Below are 18981 nucleotides of genomic sequence, written 5' to 3' on the forward strand. Positions count from 1 at the left end.
GACCAGTCGTGGTACGGTTAGTGTTTACATGTTACCAACCAGTGATTATTGCATGATTTTGAAAAATCTATGATAAATGGCTAAACAGTTTTTAATGGAACCTTCAATAGCAACAATAATTTTCATTGTGAACTAACAAGTCACTTTCAGTAACGTCATCTAATAGTTTCATTTAAGATTGCAATGTAAAAGAAAATTTCTATGCTGTCTTTTTGGTAGAGCCTATTATAGGCTTCCGGTAGGGGAATTATTAACTTGTTCACTGCTTCACCATGGCGCGACACCAACGCTACGCTCAGTGGAACTAGTCTGTGTTTTTCGTTAATAACTCTTTAACAAAGCCGAGGCGGACATTTTTTCAAATGGAAATGTCGCATCATATGACCTCAGGAACGAACCGTCCCTTTGAAGGGACATTTTTGGGAGACCCTGTGTAAGCACGATAGAGGCAATATGAAATAATTGGTAGTGAGGGAACCGGTGCACTGGTAATGAGGGAGTCGCTACATTAGTAGTGGAGGAGTCGGTCCACTGATAGTGGAGAGTCGTGAAGCGACACAGCGAAGAAGTTGATCAGGTCTGATCTAAAGTATGCTTATCAAAATTTCTATTAGACTACCCACGCAACCATTTTCGATAACAGAACAATTTCTACAAAAATTGAATTGGCTTCCGAGATGGCTGGATTTATCAGCTCCCGATTTTCTCGTGGGGGAATATCTCGAGAAGCGAGCTTACGCGAATAAACCAACGGTCCTACATCAGTTAAAGGCCAACATTATGACCGAAATACGCGTTTTAGCATCGGCGACTTTACGGTCAGACGCGGGAACTGTTACTGGGAGAGCAATGAAGGTCCGACAAGTGAATAGCGGTCATTTATGGGATAATTTAGCAGTCGTTGTCATAAAAAGTTCCATAGAATACGCTGCATGCTTGCAAAAATCGTGATTAAAAAACGCATTACTTCGAAAGTTATACGTCAATCTGGCGTCATGCATTTATGGACGGTGATGTGCAATTTTTGATAGGATGTTATCAGAATTTATATCTGTGCATGTTGTTCAGAGTTATCAAAAAAACGGATTTGTATTATATGTACATTTTTTTCCAGAAAATATGTACGTAATCATGAAAAATCACTGAAAAATCAAACATCAAGCAAACAATAATTAAAATCTATTAAAACCTGCGAAATCAGCGAAATTTTAAGTAATAATAAAAAATTAACAGAAAGTAATCACACTGTTTTATACAAAATTTCGATAAAATGATTATTAGACTGCTGATTTTATGCAGTTATGATACAAATGAAAAAATCAAGTGCAAATTTTTAAACAATTTAAAAACACTCTCGTACTATTTTGAACTCATTGAGATTGTTAAAGAAGGAAAGTCTCTCGAGTCTAGTAATTAATGACGTATTTGTGTAAAGATATGCAATAATATATTCCTCATTTGATGAAAGTGGTATCTCAAAATTTTTCTCTATGATGTTCTTAAAATATCCTTTGCGTAGTCGGTGTTTTGTACAACAAAGTACATTTACATAACACAGCCTCGTACAACAAAGCGCAAAACCTGTGGCAGTATTCGTATAACATGATAAAGAGCTCATATAACTACGGAATACACACGCTTTTCGCGGGTCCAGGAATACATTTTCACAGTCTAACGAGAGAAAATGCATCACAGAAGATAGTTAGCGTATGTACAGGGTGTATAAAAAGTAATGGTCATCTGTTTTAGGATTGTATCTACACCTCTGGGTCGGTGGACATTTGTAAAAGAATCCTGCCGCAAAATTATTTATACCAAAGAAAATTGTTGTTAATGTTTGGTTTTTGCATCAACACCCTTCATTCATCGAGAATAGAAAACGTTTGAAAGGAACCATATGTCGCAAACAAATTGTTATTGAGATATATGCTGTTAGAGTTCTTGCAAAATTTGATTGTATGGAGTTACACCTACTACATACTACAATCCACCTAACCGTGTCGATGAGACAGAGAACAAGCCGTACCAAGTCATCATCGTCTCCCTGCCCATTCAGACCATTTTAAAATTGCAAAATATCAATGAAAACCTTATATCCATTTTTTGTACATAAGAATACTAATCCTACATTATAAAATACTAATGTAAAGTATAGGTACTTACGCATTTTCCAGCATCTTCTGTTCCTCCGTCGGACCCAATGCCCACTGCCATTTACGCGAATACGTCTTAACACAACACACTTTCCGAAATCATGACAGCGAACGAGAAGAAGTTACGCAGACCACGATTAAAATAGTACTGCGATTGTCATCGTAGTTTTTTCGGGAAAACAGGATTTCGGTGGGGAAATGTAGCGTTTGTTAATTGGACGTGGGTATGTCGGCTTTAGGTTGAGAAGTGAGGAATTGTCAAAGAAATTCTTTTTCATATTGTCTTCGGTCGTCAATGGCGTGATTTATAAGTGTATGTTTACTCGTCACTTCGGTGAGCCTGTCACCCGTTTTGTAAAATAATCGGCCAGTTCGCAGCCGATTCGCATGCGTTTTTTACCTACTATAACATTCTTTTCAGGTATATCGCCAGTAATCGGGCCTTTGTACCCACACCAATTATATGAAGAAGCCGTACGCGATGGAATACAGATGATCAAGATAACAATGGATACAAGATTATTGTAATATATAAGGTTTTCTCTCATATTTTGCAACTTCAAATTTATGATCTGAATCGGCAGTGGGGCGATAATGATTTGGCACGGGCCTAGCGACTAATGTCTCTTTAAATCTCGTTTGTCTCGAGGCACGCACACGGTCATGTTCTGTCTCATCGACACGGTTAGGTGGATTGTAGTAGTAGGCTTCTGCCTGTACGTATAACCTCATACAATCAAAGTTTGCAAAAACCTTAACAGCTGATATCTTCATAATTATTTGTTTGCGACATATGGCTTCTTCCAAACTTTTCCACTTCTCGGTGAGTAGTGGGTGTTGGTGTAAAAACAAACTTTAACCACAATTTTCTTTGGTAAACACAATTTTTTGCGGCAAGTTCCTTTTACAAATGTTTATCGATCTAGTGCTGCTTTGTGTGCTTTAATGTGAAATTGGCGTTTCTTCGCTTGAGAAGATAACCCGTACAAAATTGAGTCTGGCCTGTTTGGTCTTTCTAACGTCTCGAAAAAAACTCAAGAGTCTGGTCTAACAATTTGAATAAAGTTATTCATTTCCGAAGGGCGTACGAATAGTTTCTACAGCCAGTGTAAATAAAAATGAACAAATTCATAGGGTGCCCTATTGTATTGTTCCCGACTGTATAAATGTTCGCAACTCTCGGAAATTTCATCGGTGCTATGGTTACGCTGGACGGTGTATCTAGGCATCGCTTACTCCCGCGGAAAGGAGAGAAAGAAAAGCCCTCTGTCGAACCCGAATCACGGGGATCGAAGCAATCCGGTGCAACGATATCTCGGGATCCAATTTTCGGGCGGCCCGAATCGAGCCCGCGCTACGGGTGGACTTGTTCCGGTGTCGTGTGTCGAGGAATCCCGGGTGCCAGCGGGACCATTTGACAAACGAAACGGAATGAATGCACAGCTGTGTCTGTCGAGGACCCTGAAAAATACCGAGAGATCGAGAAAGTATGCGGCGCACACGGGGGAAGCGCGCGAGTCCGGATCGAAAGCTCGGCCCGCGTACCTTGACGACCAGCGGAATGGAAGCAGGCAGCTTCAGTTGCTCGCGAACCTCCACCGTGGAAACGTCTGGCCGCGTTCGTGCGTTTCGCGTGAACTTGCGCCTCGTAGTTGATCGTTGAAAATAGTAGTTGAATCAGACCGAACGTCCGGGTTCAGTGACAGAAAACGTGATCGCCGAACCTAATCGATTCGTTCTCGGCAACCTCGATCTCCGGCCGGTCTTGATGCGAAGACCAGCACAGTGCGACCCGTGAAACGAGGATGAGGACGATTCTGTTTGCACGTTCGTGTCCGCGTGCCGACCACTTCGGAGAGTAAATCGACGAGACCTAGAACTCGGGGAAACACCATGCGGAGTTGCTTGTTTCTGATCCTTTGTGCCACAGGTAAAACGCAGGACCGTTTCCTAGCGTTATTTTCGCGAAAAGTTGCACCAAACGGAAAACGAGAAGCGGGAAACCGCGTGCGATTCGATATCCGGTGATCCGTTCGCCGATTTCTCACAGAAATCTCGATCAAGGTGTCTGTTTGATCCTCGTCGAGTGCTTCCGGGTATTTGTGGATTCCGGTAGCTAGGCTTCGATAGAAATGGGAATGTTGATCGGACTGATCATCAAAATTAGTCTCACTCTGCGTTACACCTGAGAGGACTGTTGCACGATGACTTTGAAAATGTTGATTATCAAATTGTTACGCCGTGCAACTTGAAAAGGAAGCTCCAGCCCTTCAGAGGATGGAGCAACTGGTTAGACGACTGTGCCTAATACGTTCAAGAGCGAGTCTACTATTTATATCGCGTTTATACCTTGTGAACTTAGAAGAGTTTGATCCGAAAGTATACCTTTCGGAGCAGAATAATTGAAAGCAGTTATAGTCTTCTAGAAATGAGTAAATTGCCAATAACTCATATTTCAATCCAGTTGCAAGCAAGACCAATTTAATGCCAATTTGTGTTGTGATGTAACGAGGCTAGTGTACAGAAAGTACGTTAAAAAGTTAGATTAAAAAATTGATGATGGTCGTGTATTAGAATTCATATCTTGAATAAAATATGTCTGGGACAATTCTCTATGAGAATTGATATTTAGAACTATAGAGAATTGAATATCTAGTATAAAATATATATAGAATTGTAGAGAATTGGTATCTAGGATAAGATATATTTAGAATGATGGAGAATTGATACCTGGAATAAAATATATCTAGAATTATAGAATTGATATCTGGGGGAGGGAATAAAATATTATTAGAATTATAGAAAATTGATATCTAGAATAAAATATATCGAGAATTATAAAATTGATAGAATAGAATATCTAGAACAGAATGTCTAAAATTGATATCTTTTAAAATAAGAGATAACTTAAATAAAATAAGATTTTCATATTGAATTTATATTTGGTATTCCAGTATATGAGAAAAAGTATAATTTGTAGTTATAGAATAAAATTCTGAACAACAGATTGCACGCGCGAATGTGAAAAGTCATGCTTGAACAATATTGTGGAATTGGCAAGAGTTTTTATCGGAATAATAGCAACGCCGGTAATTAGGAGGCTGATTCGTCATGTCAGTAACTTGCTGAAAGAATTCTAATTGCGTGTAAGAATGGGAGCTATTTCTACTATAATTGCTACAACTGCAATTCGATTGAGGTTCGTGTTGTGAAACGAAGGTTAACAGGATCATTCAACTATGACATGCGAATTACAGTGTTCGATAAAAATGTTTGATCGTTAAAAGTCGACGTATACACCGTTATGGGAAATTGTTTACGATTCGCCCAGTTAACCTCCAGTGTATATAAATTTTTCAGACTACTACTATCTTCATTTCACCATTTTCTAATACACAATACGACACTGAACGTAATGATTGGACATCCGAATAAGTTAGAAAATACTATCACACTTTTGGAAGACAAATTGTACCGTAATATACTTTAAGAATTATTATTACATACTGATTTAAAAATGTTATAATTTGTTAAAACACCTTACAGTCGCGGATAACTAAAATATCGATGCGACTAAAAATAAACGTAATTAAAAAATAAAATTTTAATTCACTTGAACATTTCCAATGCCGACGAATATTAAAGATAAATGTATTATCTATAGAAATAGAAATTATTTGACGAACGCAAACGAATTTAGCAGTACACTGCTAAAACATGTGTCACCCAGTGCACTATAAAAATCGTTCGACGCCAAACGATGGAGTTAGAAGATGCGCTTATCGATAGTCTCGCGGCGAGTTAATTAGTACAGTTGAAATAATAGTGACTAATGGCGGTCTGAGGAGAAACCAGGCGAGCTGATAACGCAACTTCAGATTATTATCCTCGTACCTGAATTAGTCAAAGCGCCATGAGATAATCTAGAAAGGAAACAGTGACATAAGCACTATTGTGTCGATGGTGAAAAACCTTCCTTTTCAGAGAATATACATGGCGATCATTTAATCGTGCACACTAATCGGAACCGAAAATATGCAATCAATAATGAAATACAAATTGAAATAACATATTACATGTAATAAGTTATTGGATTTCATGCATTTATACCGTGCACTTATGCGTGGGGTGCAACAAATTGAAATTTTAATGAAAAGCAGATAAAATTTTCATGGTATTCGTGACCAGTTAATATACGAATCGTGTAAGTTACTAATGAATTCGAATTACTGAAAAAGAAAATTGGAAAATTTCATTTTGCGTACAGATTTATATTTCGTTTAGTACACGAATGTCTGAACAAATAAAAATTGTACAATCTCGACTATACTTGCACGAGTAGATTGCGTCGTAAGTAGAGAATTACTTTAAAAAATTATACTTTTGTTTTTATCAATTGCTGACTAGGAAATAGACTTTTTGAGGTCACAAGTTACTTTGATTTAAATTTAAAGAAGTGTTTTGCTCTTTCGTAAGTAGAAAATTATTTTAAAAATTATACTGTTGTCTTTCACTTAACTACTGAGTAGGAAATAGACTTTTTGAGGTCACAAGTTACTTTGATTTAAATTTAAAGAATGAGTGCTTTGCTCTAGATTCGTAAGATGATGTTCTTTTTAAATTGTGCTGCTGATATATGAAACGAAATGAAGATTATTGATTGGCTGATGTAGGAAGAAATATTTCAGTTACGTAACGTGACATAGGCCCAATAAAAAATAAGGCCACATACACCTATTGAATAGCCAGAAGTCCGAAGTGAACAGATCGGCCATCTATTTTTGTTAGAGGGTACACGAATCTGAAGAGCAGGAGAGCAGATTACGATGGTACCGAATCTCGGATGTGTCATAAAAATAGCCTAACCATTAGAAAATTTTCATCATTGAGAACCCATTAAATTGTGTAATTCGCGGGGCCCCTTATCAGTGATATATTATACGTCTAGAAATACAGGTGACATCAGTACGGAAGAAACGAAATTCAAAATAATAATTGTATTTCGGAGACATTTAGAGCATTTAGATCATATGAATGTAGAGGCATTGATAATATCGATTAAAATCAATTTATTCTTATATGTTTCAGAAGTGAAACTACTTAATCCAAGATATGAAGAATGAGTACATTTGATAGCCCTGTAAATAGAGAGAGAGAGAATCTAATAAATCTTTATCTCGTAATAATGTTGTACAAACTGAGAAAAATGTCAGCAATGATACTTCTGTTTAAAAAGTAGTTCCTCTAGTTAGACAACATTCAACTCATATAATCGTTATTAATTATATTCACATACTTATTTAAAAAAATTTTGCGATTCCATACTTGGTAAAGTTTTGTATAATTGTTTTAGAAATTGGACTGTATCAACCAGTTTGTAACTTGAAACAACATGATCTAATCTTACATGACTACATTGTTAACAAAACAAGATAGTACGAATGGAATTTATGGAGCAGTTATTAAAGCTGATATCTGCAAACAGATTTCACAAGGAAGGTACTTTTTACAACTGACAAACTCGTTAGAACTTTCGACTGCTTTTTTTTAACTAAAAGAATATTTATAATAAAAATGGAAACGTGAAAAATAAAAAGCTCTATCTTATAGCATTTTAATGGCAATAAAAGAATAAATATTTTCGTAGTACTTGAGATCTTTTTTTTTATTTTTAAACATTCTTTTATCTGGCTACCGGAAGTGCCCGAAAAACTGTGACAACAGTTACGTGTGACACCTTGTATATGCAATTGATACAGACAATTTTGATTTCGCATAAAAATCCGCTATCTAATTAGAATGGTTTTCTAATTTCCACTAACACTATAGGAAACGTGAAACAATCACGCGCAACAAGTGTACGCCCAGCTTCGTACCACATGTATCCTGCCATTTCTCTTATGAATGGCTGAAAGTAAAAATCGTGGGAAGATCGGCGATCTTATTATTCATTTATTCGTCATCCGCAGGGATGCGACATGAATTATGTGCATCGCTCTCGCGAGCACACGAATCAAGACGAGATTGTGAGCTAGAACTCGAGTCGCGGCAATGTTTGACTACCAATCGTCGGCCATCAAAAACCGGCGTAACTTAATTATCAAAGTTCACGAATTGCACTAACCTGAAAACACCTAATGTCAATATCGCTCAGCCATTTAACATGCAAGCCGGTTCGAAAGTTTGCTATTTCTGGGACAAAACCATGAGTCGTGGATGTTCATGCATACGCGACTGTTGACTATAGATAAGAAAACAGTATCGTTGTGTGATCTTGTAGAAACGTGATAAAACGTGTTCAAGGCGTCGTTATCGTCGCTAACTCGGCCGAGAAATGCGAAACAGTTTTGGCAGCTGCTTACAGAATAAAGTTTTTGTGTCTAGTCTAATCTAAAAAATATTATACAAATGTTTCGTCCACTTCGAAAATTTTGGATAATGATTAATTCGGTTGAAAAGCAGATCGGTTTTTGTAACCAGAGTCCCAGAACAATGTTACAGATCAGTTTTTCTTGCGTCGCGTCTTGAATGTTGATTTGACTGTAAATTAATTCACAAAATTCGGAATTAAAAATAATTTTAATTAATTAAAATTCTATTTATAATTTCATTTATACACCGACATATCTTATAGAAATTAGCAAAGTTGAAAAATGTTGCTGTTTGTCACCTACAGAGTTACCCATAAGTAAATTCATTTTAATAAAATTTGGAACCATTTATTGGAACCATCCAAAAGCTTGCCTCTCTCAGAAATACCCACGACAAAATGGCTGCGAGTTCGTGCAAACTGTTGAAACTATCTTATGCGTGCACAAGCAAATAAATAAAAGGTATACCGATCACTGTGAGGTTAATATTCAACAGGTAGGAATGCACGTTCTAGCAAACTGCTGACAAGGAAAACTCCCGGGCAAGTGTCGCACAGAGAAAGCAAAAATCACACAGAGAAATAAAAGTTCCAAATTGCTTTCGAATGATTCGCCACACGTGGGGCTGCTAGACGCTGCAGACGGACGTTTACGTCGATTATATCAGCCGCTTATTTGTCATAATATGCCTGGAGCGAAGGGACCACTTGCTCACGGTACTCGTCGAACGATGGATTTACATTGAATGTGCGCGACGTGTGCGCGAGGAAATATTAATGATACCGCATCCAACGCAATCGTGAATGAACGCGCGAAAAAATAAAGAGAACACCGGCACCTGCCGTATCGTTTATGGTCCGTGGAAAGGAATATACTATATGTGTGAAACGTGTTTCGAATGCCATTCGCCGAATGCAAATTCCACCAAGAATTCACGGTTCGATGGGAGTACAGTTTACTTGTTTAATCCCTCCCTCTCAACTGAAATTGTTAATTGAAATAATAGTGCTCATAAAAAGTATCTGAAATAATTATTTGAAATCATTCATTCGAATAGCTGTTTATTAATAATTCTTCTTTCGGTGTAACATAATATAAATTGAAACCATGTGTAACATGATCTACACGTCAATTCTTTAAATACAGCAAATGCAATGTATGGCTATTATTACTACGATGTACACAATACATTCAGTGCATGCATCGTATACAATTGTTCAATGCATGTAGGTACAGGTCAAATGTCAAGTGGAAAAGTTTTCAACGTAATACCTGACTTCTACTTTTCTTTAGCTTCCATAATACAACTGCAATATCAGAACAACGGTTCAGTCTAGAGAACTGATAACGTACGTCGTAAACTTAAACTAGTTTACGTCATGCATTTCGAATCGTCCTCACAGAAGTTGTATTATCAGAAACGACACGTCGAACTGACAATGAGTTGTTCGTTACACTTGAAATGCAACATAAGAATGCTTATGAGCAGGTTTGTACTGCAGAACGTTACGTTAATGACAGATTGCTCAGTATCTCAAAATAACAAAATTGGAAGATAGAATAAAAATTACAAGGATTAACGATGAAACTAAAAGATGTACTTGAAATTTTGCTGACTGATCAAATGAACAGTATTATACAGGGTGTCCCAAAACTGTTGTACTTCTTTAAAAGGGGCGATGCCTGAGAACGTATGAAGTAACTTTTTCCTTTGCGAAAATGTTCTCCATGGAAAAGTTAGAGTTATTAACGAAACACAGTCCACGAAAGTCGCGCTCTGATTGGTCCGTGTTTTTCGTTAATAGCTTCTCAATAAAGCCTCGGAGAACAGTTTCGCAAAGGAAAAAGTTACTTCAAATGACCCCAGGAATCACCCCATGCAAGTTCAACATTTTTGGAACACCCTGTAGAAACGATTACTTTGCTTTAACCCGAGTCGGCATCGTACGATTGTTGGAATCGCAAGTATCACGAGGGTTCAAATATGCACATCTTATGCAGCGGACGTTGAATATTACGCGATGTAGTAATACCTACGTTACGATGAATATTTTCCTTCATGAATATAAAATCACAATGCAGAACATAACCGTACAGTCGATCAAATGTATACACTAGCGTGCGGTTTGCGGAGAATGAGGTGAATAGACGATTTCATATTTATCAATCCAGCTATACACGCCCGATTATGTGTACGTCTTCTCAGAAAAGAAAATTAAGTTGCTGTTTAGGTGCGTTGAAGTACATTTCAGAACTAGTTTTAATACTGCTTCATGTTTTTGGAAAAGTTTTAGAAAAATTCCTTGTATCTTGTTTTTAAAGTAGATTAGCTAAAACTCTTGCTGCATTTACATTATCATAAAGAAAGAATAAAGGCACTGCTTGTCACGCTATTTGTCTATGCGATTGCATTGCTACCTCTTTTCTCAACAGTGTTATTAATTATAGGTATTACAACTTAATTTTAACTTCGAAATCGACAATTAATTCGCATAATGATTTTCTGTTTACACTTCTGTACGAAACCCACGCACGAACACAGTAGCTTCAGTATGTTTAAGAGCAGACTCCGAACAAGAAATGATACATAAACAATGGACAATTTGCTACCGCTGTCGACATACAGATCGAATTAATGATACGTTTAGCATTAGAAAGGTTCTTCGCGATATTTAGTGGTGTGGTCAATGGAAGCACGTCCGCTCCCGCGCGTGGCGACAGTAGATACTCATTTCGAACAATACATATAAATATCAGTGCAATGTGTCATCGTCAAATGAAATTGCGCTCAATTTGAATGCGTAATATTGTACATTAAAACAAAAATCAACGAAATTGCGGTACCGACCACGTTGTCAAATTATTTTAGTACGTACAGGCATTAACATTTCATGCAGACACACACCTATAGACCAGAACACTCCCTTAACCCTTAACACTAGGTTTACGGAGCTCTAGAAATAACTATTTCACATTATTTTATAAACACAACAAGCATGTGTCTATCCAAATTTTTTGTCATTCTTCCAATAATATATACCCAAAGAAATAAATTTGGTAAATAATCCCTCAGGGAAGCATCTTTATAATCTTAATAATTGCAAATTAAGAATATTAGAACCCGTCATTTTGAGTAAACCTAATGTTAAATGGACCTTCACAATATACTTGAAAATGCAATGATTCAATTAAATTATATTTAAGATTATATTTGAGATAGCAACATTTCATCTAAATCCACAAATAGTTACACTACTAATAGTTACACATTCAATCATTATTAATATAAAATTAAGTGAGGCCGCCTCGGACCTGGGGACCGACAGTATCGAATTACATAATAAAGTATAATATTATTCGTAATAGATTTTATTGAAAGATTAAATAGAAATGGAATAAGCTAGACTTTTGCTTACGTACATTTCTGTGTTTAAACTTAAATAAAAGTGAAATCAAAAACAAAGTTAGCTCAGCGTTTAATATGTTAAAGGTCTGGCTCGCCGCGAATGGAAAAGGATAGATCGTTTAATTGCATTTGCACATTTCCACCGTAGTGATTATCATATATGGAGAGGGTACTATTACAACTGATGCCCTTACAAGTTTCTCAGATGATATCATGCACGCTCCGCGGAACGGACAACATCAAACGCATTGAACTGGGTTAGGAACCCTTCGCCACACGCGGAAGTTTAATTCGCATTAACACTTCAGAGTGGATGGTACAAAAGCCCACTTGAGCATGGCTGCCGATGAACCAGTTGCAGAAGGCTACGATCATTCCCTTGTTTTATTGTTATTACTATGTATTGCCTCACGTTATGATTATCGTTCTGATTCAAATTGCTGTTATTAATAACCACAGCAATGGCGGTTATGCGTGCACGGAACCAGAGCCAATTCAATATTAATATTTTAACGTCCTGTTTTATAACGCGAGATCATTTGCAACTCGTTACCATCCTGAAATCGCCTCGATTCTTTCCTCAATGTTTCAAATCAATTCCTTTTAATGGAGAATCTAATGGAAAAATCTACGACTTTCTCCTGAAAGCGAGTTAAATGTCATGGCAATGTGTTTACATATTTTACTATAATTTTTACATGAACCTCGAGGTCTTATTAACCTGTAATCAGGTGAATTTTCAATTAGAAACACTTAGAAAGACCTAACAAAATTTTGTTATAACCGTATATAATACGATAATGTTTGTGAGACCGTGGGAAATAAATAGAAAATATTCCTCCTCTTATATGAGAGAGTTCTTTAAAGAAACTGAAATGAAATTACTTTAATGAGAGTCTTTATGAGCAGAGTTATACAGTTGGTGGAGTTGCAGTGAGATGGGTGGGGTAATGGGGTGAGCTAAAGCAGCGATCATATATTTCTGTTAGGATAGATTGTCGCAGAACTATTAATAAATACCGGGGACCATTAACCTCTTTAACTGCTGGCTCTCCGTATACAAGAAAAATGTATACTTTCGCACGATGATTAGGTTACACAATGCGAACCTCAAATGCTCAAATAAACATGTCCATATTTGCATACGCATATTATAAACATAATAACTGAACTGCGGATATTTGTGCGAAACAAGAAATGGTTCAATCAATTGCCAAAACTTTCTTTAACTGTCTTCAAAAAGTTTAATAATTCCAACAAATGCATAAAATCCATAGTATAATAATTAGTAAATTACTGCTTTGAATTATACTATTTAAATGATTATTATAAATACAAAAACAGTTTCAATCCCTATACTAGTCTATGGATAACCTGGCACCTACTTCTAATTCATTTATAAAATTATTTGAATGTTCTCGTTGACAATTAACAAACTTTCTATAGACTCCTACTTTTCTGGATAATTATAATTTGATTTATCTATCTACAAAGTACAATGTCATAAGACGGAGTTGCCATATAAGGAGAATTGATTCGAATTGAGGGGAAACAGTTTCCCTCTCCCTGTCAGTATCGGATTAGTCAGGTGACGTTGTAACTAATGAATAAGGCTTAAGTAGTGGGGGGACTGATTGAAGGTGGAAATTGGACATTTCTTTGTCAGTCAAAGTGTTAATAGTGGTAGAGAATTTTCAAAAAAGATGGTTCTTCGAAAGGATTCTCAGTGTTGCTACTGTACTGATTGGAACTTTGTTCCCCGGTACAATGTAGATGACCAAACGTTTTCCATGCGCGTACCAAAACCTTTCGCGGCTATTCATCCGCAATGCACACGGTGGTTGCATAATCTTCGAATTGCGTTCAAGGCCAAAAGAGATGAAGATAAATCGACTGTGAACGATCGGCGTGGCGTCTTGACTATTCGCAATTCGATATTTTATTCGATTCCATGCCGATTGTCTCCATAAAAGGAGAGCCGCAGAACGAAAGAGATGATTGCATGCAAGAGAATCGCCGTAACACTGAACTACTTACAGTCCCGCTGCATATTACCGTAACGCGTGACGCAACAAATTTCTTACCTACAGTTCACCATGCTAGACGAACAGATAGCTGGGTGCATCTATTATGCACCGAGACGTAAACTGTGCAAGTACCATCGGTGGCACGTGGTCATAACTTCTCTGACCTTCTTCCCGAGTTATGGCTATTTTTTATGACCGAAGTGACAGCGCAGCATCTTCACAGGAGTTCGTCCTGGGAGGACGTACATATTCGGCGCAAGAATAAACATTTCTTAACAATAACGAAGGACGACGCAGAAAAGAATCGGGAGTACGCTTGATAAATGTGACATTTGAAAGCAGAAATCGAAAAACTTATGGAACTTTCTGGCAGGCTCTGTTTACGACATGAACCGTGGAACTTCTTTGAGAAACGTCTTTATGTTACAAGTTCCCATGGGGTGGATAAAGAAGAATTCTGGAAAGTCGTAGTTTCAGTTTGAATAGAACTTGTAATAAGATACGGGAATGTAAATTTTTCCATTACAGGGTCGAATAGTTTACTCATTGATATTATTTTCATACTTTCAAAATTCCTGAGGGTAACGTTTCTATGTATTCATAAAAGTTTCACGAGCAAAGATATCTTAATGTAATGTAGAAGTTCGAAACGAATTCTCCTGAAAACTAAAAATGACTATATAAAAACAAGAAGTAAAAAAAGAACAGTAAAAAAAAGTACAAAAAACTAAAAAGACAATTATTCTTTAAACCTACGTCACTAATAATACACTCTACAAATAAAACTGCATACATGTCTGCCTCATTATACTTTATAATGTATAACGCCTCTGAACGCATTGTGACAGTGACATGATCATATAAAAACAAGATATAAGTAGATTAATAAATGCAGCTCCTGTATCTTTCAATTAATGCAGACAATTATACATAAAAATCCGCAATCTAGTAATAAGCAACGAAATATTTTTTAGCAATCTATGGCACTGTTTTATTATTCGAAGAGTTCCAAACCTTTTTAAGAGAATGTTAAACACTTTAAGTATTGAATGAGTTTAAAATTTTTCCTCGATAGTTATAATATAAGATTGAAATGAAGGCTTGGAAAATTGACATTAATGCAATATACGAAATTTGTTTCAGGCATATCTGCTTATGTGGCGGTACCCTACAATGTCAGTATTAACCAGCCAGTTGCGAACCGCCTAGGAATCACTCGACAGAACAGACCCATAAAACGCTTCGCCTGTCCCATAGGATTTTTCCGATTGAAAAGATACTGCTATTATTTAAGCGCAGGAACGGCACCCTGGAGGGACGCTCATTTTCATTGCAAAGACAGAAATGCAACCCTGGCAATTCTCGATAGGAGTGGGAAAGATAGGATGTTGAGAAAATATTTGATGGGTGATCAATTCAGTAAGTAAAATTAATCATTCCCAATTTGGCAACGAAAATCCGGAAAGATGTTTCGATCTTTTCAACCTTTCCATTACTTAAGTCAAAACTGAAAAGTGTAATACTGGAATATGGGAATATCATTTTCCAGCGAAACTAGAAAGATGGATCGGCGGAATATTCAACTGGCAGAAGATGGCCTGGGAATGGGGCGTGACCGGTGATAAGATGGACTTTCAAAATTTTGGTAGACCTCAATCCGGTCAGTTGAAGCAACAGTATGCGTGGCATTGCATCACGATCGACCCGAACTTAAAATATAGATGGAGTCCGCAAAGTTGCGTCGAGCGAAAGCATTACGTTTGCGAAGTACCGGCTGGCCGTATAGGTAAGATGTTATCAACTTCTTCAATACGCTTCCATGAAAACTGAATACATCAGTTCAAGATTCAAGAACCGTTCTGTATGAAAAGTGACCGCGGAAGATGGAAAGAGAAACCGTGCGTGATTTCGCCGGTCTCCGAGCTCCGTGATTCATGTGTGCAAAACATGGTGTAACAGGAAGTTTTGTTTAAAATCCAGCGAAAAGACTGAAGAAGATGACGGACCCCATGGCGCTGAAGAAGCCTCGAAAGGGCAAGAAGTATTCGAAGGATATGGCAAAGCCGCAAAAGGGCAGACGTAAATCGCGACCGGCGTGGAGAAGAAATTGGGCGGAACAGAATGCGAACGACTATTGGGCCCATGGTGTTAATTTAGGTTCAAGACCACCAGCCAAGTAAGATTTCTTACGTCCTCGGCCGCAAATTAGGCGTGCACTGCGTCTGCAAAAACTTACGGCGCTAACGTAAAAGATTCTTGTTAACACTAGAAGAGATTTTAAAGATACGTCAATGAGGAATTATTTAATAAATTTCTTTCCTTTGGCATACATTATAATAAAACTACCGGAATGTAGTTTTCTGTTCCTCTGTAATAATAACTAATTATTATTTTAATAGAGAATATGTAAAATAGACAGTTTAGTGTAGATCTAGTGTTAATGATCACTGAAAATTCAAAAAGAAATATTAATAATTTAAGAGACGTGGCAGTAAAAATTCATTTTTTAAATGGAATCAAGAATCAATACATTCTTTTGTCATCAAATGTACATACTATATTACTATTTAAGTATTTTTCTATGCGACCATCAACTTCAGTTTACTTCGAAAAATTTTGTTCCAAGGACAAAGAGAGAAAAAGTATTACTGTTAACATTGTAACTTGCAGAGCACATTATGAATGTAAACGTACACATACAGTGTTCCTGAAACTATTCAGAATCAAATTTATACAACATATCAACCCTTGTAAGCTGTTCAGAAATAGTGAAACTTCAGAAACAACAAATCATGCTTCAATTATAGCATCACATTTTATAGAAATATATCTCACAACACAGACAGAAAGAGGTGAATCCCTTTACAATACATAAAAAAAGTAAATGGGTGTATTTATACCCTGAAGAATGTATGAGGGTTAATAAGAAACCCAACTGAACATATATGGTTACATTTAACGACTGAAATTTAGCTGTCACGTCTCCTGAATTATTAGTACAAAGAAACTTAGCGTGAGCCATAAAATGTACTGCCTTGTACCATGAAACAAGTAAAATGGTTTGCCCATATTTAAGCTCGGACACGCTCAGTATGGTCCCAATCATTCTGACGGTCGCTAATATTTCATCTTCCTTCAGTAGCAGAGTGCCGTACCCGAAGACACGAGTGCGACATCATCCTAACAGAACCCAGCTGCATTATTCTGCACCGACGGTGGCACAGATCCTGCCTCAAGGACAAGCGTATAGCACATTTCTCGGCGACGGACCCAGCAACGGCCCGCAAAGTTTAACAGACATAAGCAAGGTTCTTTTGCAGAACCCAGGGAAGATCAATGACTTGGCGAGCGAAGAAGTACTTCTGAAGCCTTGAACGAATGTTGCTCGCAATGCAATGATGTCTTTTTAACTCTTTATTTGGTGAATTTTTACTCCCTAACATTTTGAAAGGCTTCTGTCTATTATTTTTATACTTTATACCTTAACATAAAATGTGCATTAAATGCTTTTTCTATGTATTGTTTCGACTCTTGCATATTCACGAATTTACTTATTTGGATTTAATTCGTCAGATAAAGAGTGCGAAACCATTTGAAAGTTTCGTTCTTGTGAATAGTGGAAGGCGTTCCAGCTGTACGGATACCATGTTAGATGACAATGAAACCGAGCACAGACTGAAATAATTTATTCACTTAATATCAGCGAAATAGTTTCTCATGTTCCTTTCTCTGAATAGGCGTTAGATTCTCGACGGTCACTGTCTAGTTAGTAACGTTACCTCAGATCTGTAGATTAATGACTTTAATATCGGTGTATCGTGTACGAAGTGAACAGATTGTATTGAGAATTCGTTTCATTTCCTGCTACTAATAGATATTTATACAAATTATTATCGTATGCATGCGAAGGATTTATATTTTATTATCTATTTATCATAATCGTTTTTCTTTTATTTATCGTGTGTGCGATATTTCAAAAGCGTTCACAAGAACCGATTTATGCAGTTCTACATGAAGTACATAAATACATTTTACTTAAAGTATTATGTATTAAGTATTGTATAATACATTTGAAGTATTATATAATACATTTAAAGTATTATAAAGGACATTTTTTAAAATGCTTTTTAATAATAAGAATTTTTGGTGTTTAACTTTGTGCGTCGACAGAACTGTATTATAGAAACACATTTTTCTTGAATGAATATCTTCGTTTCTCCGATCTAAACTTCTCTAGTGTTCATAATACAAAAATTATTGTCTCGCGTTAAATAAATGTTTAGAGTAACAATGTAATCATTATAGTACATTATGTACCACAAATAGTCAGCTTGCTTCGACATCAATTAATGTGTTTCAAATATACCTGTACTTCCATATTACCTTGAAGAAATATTGTCATATAACATACTTCACCACTAACGGTCAATGTACTGATTGCATATCAATATTACTCAGAGAGTCAGGAATGTATTCGAATATTATTATTTAATATGCATTGTGACAGTATGAAGTAAGATAATATGAATATTTTTATGTTCTGCGTTTCATTAGTCATATTATTTAGGTAAATATGATAGAATAAAGCTTTTTTTTCACCATTAAAATATTTTACGACATAAGTTAATGAGAGTCTACTTTGAATTATAAGTTTAATATCGCCTTGAAATAATAGAGGCTCTACTCACTACTGAAGTACAATAATGTACCAGCTAATATCATTATTCAACGATACTAGTTACAGTAGATAAACTTATTGTATGCTATTATTAATGAACTATTTTGCACTGTTTTCTTTGTAAATATGACAAATGTCAACTTCTATTTTCTGTATTTAAAACAATGTATATTATAACAATGAAAAGATGTGTCAAACTATCAACCTGATAAATTTCTATTGGCATATGCAGAAATCAGCTGTACACCAATTATAAAAACATATATATCAAAATACATATATGTTTAGGTACATAAATAAGCAATACACTATCTCATGTGCTCCCATAAAAAACTAGTAGATTCGT

General features: G+C 36.3%; 2 protein-coding genes across 3 annotated transcripts in view; one reads left to right on the forward strand and one right to left on the reverse strand.

Annotated features, from left to right (window-relative positions):
• Positions 1 to 18981, reverse strand: part of Barc (RRM1_TatSF1_like and RRM2_TatSF1_like domain-containing protein barc) — a 107679-nt gene that overhangs the window by 87095 nt on the left and 1603 nt on the right. The gene's annotated exons all lie outside the window — the stretch shown is intronic.
• LOC143207663 (uncharacterized) lies at positions 3739 to 18954 on the forward strand. Of its 2 annotated transcripts, none has more exons than XM_076421334.1 (5): positions 3739 to 4083; positions 15101 to 15376; positions 15507 to 15743; positions 15938 to 16133; positions 17100 to 18954. In XM_076421334.1, exons 1-5 carry the CDS (start codon positions 4047 to 4049, stop codon positions 17329 to 17331), a joined length of 978 nt encoding a protein of 325 aa, XP_076277449.1. In that variant the 5' UTR covers positions 3739 to 4046; the 3' UTR covers positions 17332 to 18954. The 2 variants fall into 2 exon arrangements, with proteins under 2 accessions (XP_076277449.1, XP_076277447.1); XM_076421332.1 differs by having other exon boundaries at positions 3740 to 4083; positions 17097 to 18943.

The sequence above is a fragment of the Lasioglossum baleicum genome, chromosome 4 (genome assembly GCF_051020765.1).
Source record: "Lasioglossum baleicum chromosome 4, iyLasBale1, whole genome shotgun sequence".
NCBI lineage: Eukaryota > Metazoa > Arthropoda > Insecta > Hymenoptera > Halictidae > Lasioglossum > Lasioglossum baleicum.